The sequence below is a fragment of the Ictidomys tridecemlineatus genome, chromosome 12, assembly GCF_052094955.1.
Source record: "Ictidomys tridecemlineatus isolate mIctTri1 chromosome 12, mIctTri1.hap1, whole genome shotgun sequence".
In the NCBI taxonomy this organism is placed as follows: Eukaryota; Metazoa; Chordata; class Mammalia; order Rodentia; family Sciuridae; genus Ictidomys; species Ictidomys tridecemlineatus.
Window position 1 is genome coordinate 10,404,627 of NC_135488.1, and position 14,294 is coordinate 10,418,920.

Here is a 14,294-nt window from a genome sequence, read left to right on the forward strand (position 1 = left end):
TCTTATGGTGCATTTTCCAGAATGCATCCGCATCATTAAATGAGGCATCATTATACACACCATACATTTTAAAAGTATATAATACATAAATAATACTTTAAAATTTTACTAATACATAAAATTTTACTTGTGAAATTTACCAGAATTCTTTTAATTTTAGTTGTATTCTCAATGCAACTTTTGAAATTACTGCTAATTTCTATGCTATATTCACTGTTGTTATCTTTAAATATTACTTCTTTGTTAGTATTTTTCCTCTACTCTCTACCTATAAAAATATCCTTTCCCAAAATATTAAGACTGATATACAGCTAATGAATTCTTAGTTTTATATTTAATTCATAATTTAATAGTGTAATTACTTTTTAACCATAACTCAGACATATTTTTCAAAATGTGTCTAATTTTCAAAAACATTTACAAATTAACAAATTTTCAAAAAGTTTACACATTTTTTTTCTTTGGTCCTGGTAATAGAATCCAGGGACTTACGCATGTGAGGCAAGCACTTTACCACATTTCAGCTCAATAATGAATTAATGAATTAATTCATTCATTACCCCAAAGTATTTTCTAGTGCCCTTTTTTTAGTCTCATCCCCACAACCTTTTGTGAAATAATTTGAACTTATTTAATGATGCAACCAAAACTACAGATCAATGAATTATTAAAAGTGGAACCTACTATGTAACTACTATTTCTATTAAGAAACAGAACATTAATGATGCCACAGAGAAGAGCTTCATTTCTTATTGCTTTCAATATACCCTCCAGTCACCCTAGTGGTAACTTCAACTTTTCCATTCCAACTTTTTTTTTAATGTATTATTCTTTAAAATAATTAATATATACAGGAGTGGGACCATTTATTTATTTAATTATATAAAAATGAGTAAAATATGTAATGCATTGTGTAGGAAACACAATCTTACACCAAATATGCTTAAAGCTTTGTTTGTGGAACTAATTGGAGGGTGATTCAGGAGTCAGAATAAAAGAGGGGTAGCTCAAAATGTCAGGGATAGCGCATTAAGAGTTCAGGTATGAGACATTACAAGAGTATAAGAATTTGGTGGGATTGTTTAAAGAAAAAAAAATCGGTATGAGTTACTGGAGAAAATCTGAGGGAGCTTAAATGGAACAGGTCCAGAAGTGGAGAAACAACAGATTTAAGTTGGATGAGCAGTGCCTGGAGAGGAAGAAATTAGTAGTCTTAAAGAAAAAGAGTGTGACATCTCTGGTAGGGGCAGGAAGCCAGATATGTTGCATAATTGTTTGATTACACTGTTACACCTTTAAGTTCTAGTTTTTAGGAATTTCTAAATATGAGGCCACTGGGGTAAATATTATGCTGCCACAATATGTCTTGTTTTCTCTCACTTGGGATGAAGGTTTTTTTCATCTAATACACAGTTCACAGTTTCTTCTTCCTCCTCAGATCCATTCTTTTACTCACTCACCACTTTTTCTTCTACTCTCTCTAGTTTGCATTTTTTTCCATTGTGTCTAGGTTCAGATCCTTGATTCTCAACTATGCCACATTCCTTATGCTTTACTCTGACATTGTTGTGGTACTGGGCATAGGCTTATGGGAATCTTGGTAACCAGGGTTTTGAGTTAGGGAATCTGGAATGTAGAAGGTCATGGCAGATGCAGTCTATTTTCATGATGAAAACTGCAGTGGCAATTACCTGTTTAAACATTCAGAATATTTTGTTGCCCAAGAATAGAACTGATGACTCATTAATGTTTACCTATTTAGGCAGTACCAAATCAATTTTTCCACAAGGCTCTAAATTTTTGCATGGCAAAGAAAAGGATTTGACAATTTTAATAAATTAGCATGTTTGTAATTTCAATCTTTTTTTCCCCTTCTTTTTCATGTTTTCCTTCCTGATTGGTATGTAATAGTGAATTTGCTTTAGTGTTAACTTGTCTCAGTTGTAGTGATTTATACTCTTTTTTTTTTTGAAAATTTATGTGATGGTTGAATATTTCTTCTTTCATTAAGTGAATTTAGAAATTTTGTTTTTCCTGTAACATACTCTTTTGGTATATCTTTTTTTTTCCATAAATATAACTCCACTTTCATTCTGTCATATCATTTTTTTGGTACATATGTACTTTGCAAGTATTTTCTCCCAATTTATATTTTAGCTTTGATCACTGAGTGTTCCTCATTCTAAAATATTAAAAAATGTCATTTAGGTTCATAAATCCATGGAAATATACAGGGGAAATTCTTTAAAATTAAGTAAAAGAGCTCACTGATGTAGTTTCTCCTTTACCAGTTTTCAAATAAGTATCATGCATGCTTATTGTAAGAGGATGACCAAGGACAGGCAGAAAGTATGAATAGAGTATTAGTTGGAATAATCCAATGCCCCATGGGATTGAGAGAGTTTCCAGGGTTTCAAGAAATAACAAATAAGACCGGCACTCTGGACATGGTGCTGTCCTCTGCTCTGCACTAGAGACAGTGTATAATGTCACATTTTTCACCCATTACACTCACTTTTTTGAATAATTAACCTGTTCTTGCTACATTCTCCTGGCTCTGTGTTCCCTCTCTTTTTTCATCCACTGTGCATAAAATATCCTTTTGTGTGATTCTTTCAATTATTTTCTGCAAGAATAAACTAACTCAATGCAGCATCTGCATTCTATATTTCTACAGTTCTCAGATTCTATGAAGTTTGAATGTCATAACTTACTGTGACAGCACCATGTGCTCTCTCTCACACTCTGTTATCTATATCTATCCATATATATATATATATATAAAATCATTTTAGATTTTAATGGCTACTGGTCTCTTTTCTGTGGTTACAAATGTTTAGATAGATAGATAGATAGATAGGTAGATAGATGTAGATACAGAGAGTTTGTCTCTCTTTACTCTTTTGAAGGCTGCATTACTACAAAAAGAAAAGAAACATGTAACCACAGAAAAGAGACCAATAGCCATTAGAACTTAAAATGATTCTCTTCCAGAGTTTGTGGAAAGAGTGTGGCTTTGCTAATACTTTGATATTAATCCTCTGTTGTGATAATAAAAACATCCATGTCTATAAAAGAATGACTTTCTATTATTTTAAACTGTTATATTTATGATTATTTTCTTTGGTAGCAATGAGAATCTAGGGATTTTTTGCAAGTTTAATTGATGATGTGACCAAACAGAATTATGCTATTATAAGTGGTAAGTATCAAATATAAATAATTGTTGTTCAGGTTGTGCATATATTTGCAAATTATAATTGAAATCTGCCAATCATATTTTCAGAAACAGAAACAGCAGCTTGGTAAAGCAAATTCTTCAAATTTTTTAGTATTTAAACTTTTTTCTTTAATTTCTTAATTTCTGCTTACTGTAGATGTGACTTTAGGAAATATTCTATGTTTTAAATAACTTCTCATTACTTATTCTTTATAAAGTATTTTGTTAAAATACTTTTGAGTATATTTTATATTTTGCAGTGTTCATGTGTAGGGCTGATTCTGACAAACTTTCTGAAAATATTTGTTTTTAGTTTTAAAGATTGGAGGAATTCTTTATTGCTTTTGTCATCTACTTAATTGAGAACAGGAAATTTACTGTTTCATGTTTCTTTCACTTCTTTCTCTGAGTGGATGTATTTGTGTCTCTTTTTTTTGTTTGTTTGTTTTTTTGTTTCTGAATTGTAGGTTTGTGAGATGCTCACCAATGTTTTTAATATGGTGAAGTAAGATCTTTTTATCGCTTGCTATATTAATTTTGTTCTTTCCTCAAATGAGTAATGACAGAACTTAAAAAGTAGATATTTTCAAGGTCCTCATAAATGAAGTGTGTAAAAATAGAATACTTTAGAGAAAATGAAAAAGTCAACAAAGCAAATGCACTTGGGCTTCTGATTAATGTGTATTATGTGGTTAATTTCTGGCTGAATGTTGTCTAAAGTGTGTTTTCATTGTGTAGATACAATTTTGAGAGTGAAGACTTAAATTAACAATGGTCAAATAGAACTGTTTTTCATCTCTAATGTGTTTTAGAGTTTTCACCAGGGGTATTAAAGGATCACTATATTCCTTATTGTGTAGTGTTTAGTGATTTTGGAATTCTTGAATTCACTTTCCTAAAAACTTTAGAAAGCTGAGAGCAAAGTATCTTGTAGAACATAAAAAATCAGTACAAAGAATAATATATCCTGTTAGTTTTACCGTACAGCCTAAGTTTTATAATATATTAGAAATCTTTATTTTGGTTCCATTGATTGAACCTAGGTACACTTAAGCACTGAGCTGTATCTCGAGCTCCCACACCTTTTTAATATTTTTATTAGAGATAGCGTTTTGCTGAATGACTTAGAGCCTTGCTAAGTAACAGAGGCAATATTTGTCTTTGTGATCTTCCTGCCTCATCCTTTCAAGTCACTGGAATTATAGGTGTGTACCACCATGGATAGCATACATTATTAGTCTTATGATTGATACTTGTTTCTCTTTGTTTTATAATAACCTATGATTTTTATGTACAAAAATTATATGGTGTATTTTGGAATATACAATGTGTACATTAATGTTTATAGTAATTGCACAAAAAGTTTAAGAATATTAAACAGTCTGTGGTAAGGTTTTTAGTTTGTATTTAGTAAACAGATATAATATTTACTCTAATTAAGTTGAAATGATAAGATGGAAATTATGATTTTCATAGCAAACAGTAAAAATAAAATATAGTGTCATTGAAATATTAGGAAAGAATAAGCTGAATGGAATAATTATTTATTTAAAATTATTGATGGCCCCACTAGTCCTAATGGTCCAATATAAGAGATAACTCAAATGTTCTTGAATGTTTAAATGAACAATTTGAAGTGCATCCATAAATGACACCTTGCTATGTTCCCAAGCCTGTCATTGAACTTGCAATCCACCAGTACCAGACACCTTCATTGTAGGATTATTGGCATGCAACACAACCCATGGCTTAAGAAATTTTCTTTAATAATTGTCTCCTATTAAATTCTTTGATAAAATGATGTGTTTCATGATCAAGACACTTATAACTGTGTCCTGTGCCTGGTGAATTACCAGTAATTTTTAACTGAGTTGAATGGGAAAAAATGACTATCAAAGATCAGTGTATGCAAAGGACATCAATAATACAATACAGGTTCTGTGGTTTAAATAACTGCCTCATAATGGTCCATGTATTAGAGGTCTGTTCCTAAGGTGGTTTTATTTAGTCAAAACATTAGAAGGTAATGCCTACTGGGAATTGTTTAGTTCTTTGTAGAGTATGTATTTCATAAAAATTGTTGACACCTGGTGCAATTTTATGCCATGTGTTCCTGCCATAATGTGCTTACTCACTTCAAACATAAAGCTGTAATACCAGTACCATATCAACAAGAATCTCCAGAATTTTTATTTAAAATACAATTTTTTCTATTTGTTAGTTGATTATCACAACTACTTTTCATAGCTAAAAACAGAACAAAACAAAAAACTGAAAAATTGTTTAGCTACATTGATTCACATATATCTTATGTGTCTTTGCAACTCATTTTTTAAAAGATGTTAATTTAAAGTAGTGTTTTTTAGTTTTACTATACATGGTAATTTTTTCCCAATCTTTCTAGGTTTTTCTCCAGGCATATGAAATCCAGGGTTATGGATTATATTATTTTAATGCATTTTTTTTCTTTTTAAAATTAAAGAGCCCTTCAAGTACCTGTACACTTAAGACAGAATTGGAAACCACTGGTTTCCAGTTGAAAATGCTTTAAGTCTTTGTGCTTTCCTTGTGTGCTGTGTGGATTTGTCCACTTCACCCTTTCATGTGGGGGTTTATAGTTAACAGATTTGCCATGTTGAAAAAAAAAGGTGATTTTATTTATTTTAAGATGATTTTCTTAAATTTTCAGGTATTTACACAAACTGTTTGGTAAGGAAGTATTTTTTCAGTAGATCTATTTTGTTCTCTTGCTTTCATATCAAGAAACTATTTCATAAAAAGAATGTCTAGGTTTAGACTAGGTTCAAAATTACAATAGACTATGAATACCAAAAAATAAAAAATAAATAAATAAACTACGTTGAATATATACTGTATGTTATGCACATTTTTACTATTATCTCATGGTGAGAAATAAAAATGAATCATTTATCTTAATTTTCAAAGCATAGTCCAAATTGATTTACCCAAATTATACCCCATTAAAAAAATACTGGAGTGTTCTTGAAAGTATTTGAATAGTAAAAAGTAGTTAAATATATGAAGCTAAAAATGTGCTTCTATAGCAGAGGTGTAATTTTTTAGTTCCTAGAATCCTCAAAAAGTTTTATTTAGTTTTTTTTTTTTTTTGTGCTAGGAATTTATCCCAGGGTCTTTCGCATTCAATGCAAGCATTATCAATTGAACTATATTAAGAGCCATAGAAATGTAACATGATTATATAATCTAAAAAAAATCTTTGAGTTTTTGAGACAGACAGTTGTGATTCTGAGTTCAAAACCTGAATAGCCTCTTACTATCTGTGGTATTGTAAAATTTTATTAATTTACAATAGACATACAAATATTCTCTAAAAGAAAAGAAAAAAAAGTATACAATGCAAAAATATCTCCAGTTCCATATACTTTGCTGTATCCCAGCAAATTGGCAATTCTCTGTTATAGCTCTCCTTATCAAGAGGTAGTATATCTTTGCCAATATGTGAATAAAAAGTATGGCTATTATATTACATCCAGTAGAAGAGGGTAAATATGGAAACCTACTGGTATTTTGCTTAGACATAAAGTATGTTGAATTTTTTCAGTTTTTATCTTTGTAAACTTCATCATCTTAAGAAGAAGAAGAAGAAGAAGCTCATATAAGGATTATAAAGGAGAAGAGACCATGTGGATGAGAATGAAAAGACCAAAATGGACAGTCATTTCTCTTCCAGGAACAGAGTAACCATGTCAAATAGTGGAGCATACACATGTAAAATTTTTGCTGAAATCAGAATAGCTCAGATAAGTCAATATAATCTTGGCCTACTCAAAAACTGTTCATTTGAATCATGAATTAGTAAGTTTTCTGGTAGTTTGTAATACTTGATAGCTTAAAATACATTTAATAGAAACAGGAAGCCAGAATTCAAAACATAATAATTTCAAATTAACTGCATAGATTTAGGCATGGAAGAAGCACTGAATTTATTTTTCTTGATTTAATGTTAAAAGTTCTATAAAATAATTTTGAGTAATGCCAAAATGCATATAGACATGAAAATGTTATTAGTACTTTAACTCACAGCATACTCTACGACAAAAGATAAGCCAGACAACCATAGCTGGATCACTAGGATGAAGGCCCAATGAAAAAATTAAAAAAATATATAATCTTTTTGTTCACAACTAAAAAGTATATACAGACATGAAGATATATAAGGACACTTCCCCCTGGATTTGCATCATCAGTTGTTTGTTCTTTAATATATGAAAAGTTACTATAACAGTTATAAGTTTGAAAGAATGGCTGGCTTTAGGCAACTCTCATAGTAGCCTCCTGGGTCTAAAAATATTATTTCTTTTTCATTTGCTTTAAAGGAGAAATATTGTTAAGGAAAACATGTTTTCTCAACTCTGATAAGAAAAGAGGGTTTCAGTCATTAAAATTTTTTGCAGTGTAGGAAACCACAGCACTTAATATATACTTTTGATGTTGCAGCTATTTGCCATATGTGGCTAATGAGTTCTTGGAATATGGCTGGTCTACCTTGAGAAGTATTAGAAGTGGAAAGAAGTGTGAGATTTGAAAGTTTAATGAAAAACACATGTAGTTAGCTAACAATTTTCCTTGTTTCTCTATTAGAATAATAAAGTTATGAATAATATTGGGTTAAAATATAAATAATTTTCATAGAAATTATAATCATAATTTTATGTAATAAAATTTTAAATTATTTTATATCTTAAATTATTGTATAGTACAAATTATTTGTTGTAACATAAATTATAAGAATTTATAGACATTTATTATTATAATTATTTATTTGTTTTACTTATGACATCTAAAAGCTCAGTTATACATATTTATCATTTTATTTTTTAAACTATGCATGATGCTATAGAAGATTATCTACTTTTTCTAAACTCTAGCTGCATCAAAATTCCTGAACAAGAGATGAGTGCATACCTGTAATGCTGGTGATTCAGAAAACTAACAAAAGTTAACCACAAGCTTAGGGTCAGCCTCAAAGACTTAGTGAGATTTTGGCGAAAAAAAAAATGAAAAAATGAAAACAACTGGAAATGATCCTCGGTGATGCATCACTGGGTCTATCCCTGGAACCAACCAACCAAACAAGCCTCATTTAGTGAGAATATGAAGGTTTTAAAACCCAAATATGTAAAGTAATTCTCACTCTATTATTTGCATTTGTCAATCTATTATTGGCATTATTGTTCCTGGTAATTGATATGATCTTATATTCAACATTAAATATTTATGTCCCATTCTATGGCCAGGTCTTCTAGTACATAAAAGGCTCTGTCTGAGAGGAAATATAATTAATAGTTCATTATTTTGAGGTCCTAAAGCCTTAGTTGAAATAGTTTCACCTGGCACTCAGAGGCAGAGGAGTCTGATGTTGTTATATTCTCTATTCAGGTAAAAATTATTCAATCAGAAGTGATTAGGGTAATAATTATTGAATCAGAGCAACAACCAAATAATAGAGGGTAGGCTTCAAAATCTGGGAGAAAATTCATCTGTCTCAGGCAGATCTCTTGATCCATCTCCAGGTTTTGTGATGCCTGGGTGTGTCTGTCACAAGCTTTTTTCCTCTGATTCTCAGGGCATTTTTTAAAAAAATATTTATTTATTTATGTATCTTTAGTTGTAGGTGGATACATTAGTTTGTTTTTATGTGGGGCCGAGGATCGAACCCATTGCCACATGGATGCTACACTAGCAGTCTACCAGAGCAACCACCACAGGCCCTCGAGTATTTTCAAAAATGATAAGTCTGCAGGGCTCGACATTATGAAACAGAAGAAAGGGGTTGAGTAAAAGTAGTCCAAACTAATTGTGAGAACCTAGGCTTTCCTGATGTCACCTTTTTAATCTTTTAACTCTACTATAAATTTGATAAAGCTCAATATACTGCCACCTCTGGCCCTAAGAATGGGGTTTACTGTGAGGATTCTGCTTTTTTGTCCTGTTTCAGATTGGTGACCTCTTCCTGGCCTGAAAGTAACTCTGTGTTTTCTTGCGTACACCCATTCAGAGTGGATGTTATAGACAGGATCAGGACATGAGAATTTTGACTCATGTAAATAATTCATATTTGGGAGGAGCTGTGGTCCAAGGAATTTTCAGTTTCTCTTTCCTTACCAGATGGCACCCACTTTTTAAAGTGCATTTTCCAAATGTGTGGTAAGCATGATTTTCCTAAATGTCATCTTTTCTCAGCTAATTCACTATATTATGAAGTATGGTTCCTGGAACATTTCAAATAGCACATAGTTTTAATTCATCTTTTCCTTGGTTTTGAATGGAATTTTTAAAAGTGAATGAGTGTGTATGTGCATGTGTATGGTTGTACTTTTACATGAAAGGAACATGGAGTTATAACATGAAACACTTTAAAAAGTATTTGTACCTAATTCTGTGTGTGAAGATGCATGTTCATAGTCTCAGCATTTTAGGAGGCTGAAGCAAGAGGATCAATATATTGAGAATATAAAATAAAAAGGAAAGGGGGAAGTTGCTCAGTGTGTAGACACTGCTGAGTTTAATCTTTAGTATTAAAATTAAAAACATCTTTGAACCTTTTGTCTATTTGTCTTTCATAAGCATAGATAGCAAGTTTGGGGTCCCCTTAAGAAACTTTAGAGTATGATGTCTCTTAAGTGTCTGCCATGTCTTTGAGTGACCGTGGTGTAAAAATTACATGAAGCTAACCCAAGGTGCCCACAGCTCCCATGTTGAATTACCTAGAGAATACCAACCTGGGTGTAATCCTCTTTTCATACAGACTACCTTGTGGTCAGGGAATGGGGCACCTTGTTTAACTAGATGAATACTCTAGATACTCTAGAGATTATAGAGATATCTTTTATAGAATTCATGTAAACATCAAATATTGGAATATTAATATTATTTTCCCCCAATGTTAGGTTCAGCTCCACAGAAATACATTGCTGCTCAGATACATTGATTTTGTAACTGCAAAAAAGGCAAATATGATTTTTGACTTCCATTTTCTTACTCACCTAGGAAAGATATTTTATAATGTGCCAAAATTTGAAAGGAGAATAAACTGTAGCAAGGATTTAGGAAAAAAAAATAATCCTACTGTGTTTGTGCAGATGTCTTCAAGGAAAAACTCACTATATGCTAATTGGAAGACATAATGTAGTGCTTCATGTTTGGGGTGGTAACTAAATATTTAAGTAAATTTTATATGGATTGAGCATCTCACTTATTCTAATATTTTTATTACATATAAAATGTAATTTGTCACTAATATTTGAAAGGTTTAAAAAAAAGTTTCCAAAGAGAAAAGATAGAGTTAAATTTCAAATCAAATTGTATTCAAACTAAGGTAATTTTTTGAGCCTGTAAAAGAACATCATTGAAGGTTAAGTAAGATCTTAGTTGGATCTATGGCTATAATTTTTCTTGCTGTGGAGCTATTTCTAGAATGTCAGGTTAGAAAAATTCAGAGATAGGCAATAAGCAGCTTTTCTTTTTCTAAATCTACATTGCAGTACTTCAAATTCATCAAACATAAGATATGAATGCATCCAAAATCTTAGGCTGTCAAGGTTGTTTTTTTTTTTAATAGAAAAATTAGCAAATAAGTAAAGTGAAAGTAAAATGGACCAAAGGAGGTTAGAAAATTCATAAAATTCTGGGCACATTAGGCCATGCCAGTAATCACAACAACCTGGAGGTTGAGAAAGAAAGATCAAACCTGAAGCTTAGTGTAGCAACTTAGTGAGATACTGTATCAAAAAATAAAAAATAAATAAAAATAAATAAAAAAATAAAATGCCTAGAATATATCTTAGTTGTAGAATGACCCCTTACCAAAAAATAAATCAAAATTCCAGATGAAGATTTCTTTACCCTGAAGCCAACAAATACTTAAAAGTTTTAAGAAAATTGTGTGTATTTGTTTGGGGCTGACATGAGATGGTTTAATATTCTAAGGGTTTCACATAAAGGAGAGACTTAAGTTTCACTTCTTTTTTTAAACAAATATTTTGTTGTTACCCATGAATATAAAAGTGTTCAATTAATTTTTTTATGGACAACAATGTGAATATTCTGATTGAGTTTCTAAACCATCATATTTTAAATAGTGAGGATCTTCTAAATCATATTAGGAAGGGAGCTCTTCTGTAGTAGAACAGAAAAATTGGAGGTAATATCTTTAACCAGTTATTTCCTAAAATGGCCTATAAGGTGTCCCATTTTCCTCTGTCATTTTTTTATATTCTATGCAAGGTTTCAATTGTCAACTTCCCTATTTATATATTTTATAAGAAGCGGGTATATATAAGTGTATTCTTTTTTATCAGAATAAGTAACTTGTTTGTGTAGATGTAGAGACCCCTAATTTATAGGAAAGGAATCATAAATATAAATATTATTCTATTATGGAACTTGAAACTGGCACTTTATTTAGGAAAATTTTATAGGCATAACACAAGCCTTGTGTGGGATATGTACTAGATGTTATCAGAATTGAATTATGAGACTATTAATTTTTGAAATATTGGTTGTTGTTCACACATTTGGTATCAAAAGTGGTTGCAGAGTCAGGAGTCATGGCACACACCTGTAATCACAGTGATGTGAAAAAATGAGAGAGGAAGATAGTAAATTTGAGTCCAATCTCAGTAATATAGAGACCCTAAGCAACTTTGTAATCCCATTTATCACAATTAAAAAAAAATAAAAACTTCTTGAAATGCATTTAAGGGGTAGAGAGCTCCTGAGTTTAATCTCTAATTAAAAAAAATAATGCTGTTTCAGAAGAAAGACATCACACAGAATGTTAAACTAACTTCATGTATGTGTTGGTTCACTATTGATAAGTGAGACTCTGGAAAAAGATGTATTTCTATGTAGTCAGGGAGGCATTTAGGGTGCCAGCACCTTTCAGAATTTTTGTTCTTAACTGCTTAGTATTCTCTCACTTTATACTTTGAAATGAGCCAGGTGAGGATACAGTTTTACAGTGAGAGTGGTTTTACAAATCTGGGAATGTTAAACCTGATGTGTCAGTTTCCTTATGAACTGAGAGATTAACAGTCTGTTCACTTAATGTGTTTTTTTTATTTTTAATTTTTGTTATATAACTTTGTTCCATGTAATTCAAGTTGACCCAAGTACCTAAGTTTTTTGTAATAGTTTGATAGTTAAAAATTTTATTGTTTTAGAAGTGAGTTGTGATATTGTGGTCTGAAGAAGTAAAAATATTTTTTTAAAATATAGTATAGATTTATGGTATGTTTAAATAATGAGAAGATAGACAACTTTGGAGATAACCATTCAAATAAATATGTGGACTGTTGAAAGTTTTGGTGTGTCTTTAATGATCTCTTATGTCTTCAAAACGCTAAGGTGACCACTGTTGTATAAGTATAGTTATTACTTATATTTTTTCTATTTATGTCTCAAGTATCATTGCTTTGTTTGTTGTGCTTCTTTTGAATATTCAATAACTAATTGCAACTATTATTTATCCTTTGAAATTATGTTGGATTTTCTCCACTTTTTTGCTTCAGTGTTTTGCTTCTCATGCGCTGCTCCCTGGGTTTCATTATACCAAATTTATCCACCAATTTTACTGCTTATAACAAATTATTGGCACTGTGGTTATAGCTCAGTTGGTAGAGTGCTTCCCTTTCATGCACAAGGCCCTGGGTTCAATCCCCAGCACCATAAAAAAAGTATGTTATTGAACGGTTGACATCACTACCATATGTGAAAACCATCTCTTTTAACTCATTAAAATTTTTGTGAAGTTAAATACTTTGTCATGAATCATATGGTTTATGTGATGTGTATTTATTCATTTTTACTTCAGGAACCATTGACATTAAGGGATGTGGTCATTGATTTTTCAGAAGAGGAATGGAAATGCCTGGACCCTTCTCAGCAGACTTTATATGGAGATGTGATGTTAGAGATCTGTAGACACCTACTCTTTATTGGTGAGCCTAAATTTTATTCAGAACTTCTAATTTGAAACCAATATTTAATTTTTTAACTGTATAGTGTATCTTATGCCAGCTTCTATTTTGCATGAAAACGTTTTAGTTTCTTGTTTTTTTAAAACAAAGATTGGGCATTTGTTTTTGTAGAAAAGAAAGTGTTAAATATTTTTCTTTATCTTTAACATCATTTCTAATTAGTGCTCACAATGTAGAGAATAAAAATGGTTTCAAAGTATTTTAGTGTTTTTGTCTGAAAAAATGATTTGGAAAATAATTGTGTAGAATCTTAAGGGTGTTTTCTCTTTATTTTTTTCTATGGAGGAAAATATTAAAAAGCCTTCTGTAGTTATGAAGAAAATAACAAAATGTGACATACTCCATTTTCCATCAAAAACATCTTGCTCTCTGTAAGTTATCCTTGGTCACCTTTCTTCCCCCCCAAAAAATAACCTTGAAATTTGAAGAGAAAATTGACAGCAGAAATATACAAAGTGGGTAGAAATCAATGAAGCAAAGAGTACAGATAAGAGGTTCAAATGTCAAAGAGGAATTCACTTTTAAAAATGTTAATTGATAAGCTAAAATCTGACACAAAAAATTAATTTTTTCAAGCCTAGGTTTATTTCTATTGCAATAATTAAAGAGCATTGCATGCTCTGTGTTTATCATGCATATGAATTATTTAAGCTCCTTTTTGTTCTTCAGTGATCTCCCTACATTCAAATACACAAAGCATTGTTTAAAAAAAAAAAGACAGAGTCAAGAGGCAGGAAAGGTGGGATAATGGCAAGAAGGCCAATCTGCCTCCTATCAATAGGTTAATTTAATTCATTGGCATCACTACTACATATTGTTCATTTTATTACTAGGCAGGTTACCAACTTAGTAACATTATGCACCTTATTCCTCAGTTATATACTAACTTGTAATGTGCAATGTTAGGAGTTTTGTGTAGCTCTCAAGAAAGTCCATTGTATAAACCTTCTGTTATGTAGACAGTTTTAGGCTCAGTGAAACATTGTGCTTATCTATAAAGAGAGTTCTTTTATTCCCAGGAGCTGTGTGCCAGAGATCATATTTGAGGCTGA

The 14,294-nt window shown here is 31.1% G+C and overlaps 1 protein-coding gene across 1 annotated transcript in view; it reads left to right on the forward strand.

Annotated features, from left to right (window-relative positions):
• LOC144369014 (uncharacterized) overlaps positions 1-14,294 on the forward strand; it is a 52,574-nt gene that overhangs the window by 29,166 nt on the left and 9,114 nt on the right. The window contains exon 2 of the mRNA XM_078028073.1: positions 13,077-13,203. Within this exon, the coding sequence (XP_077884199.1) occupies positions 13,077-13,203 (127 nt within the window). The remainder of the gene's footprint in view (positions 1-13,076; positions 13,204-14,294) is intronic.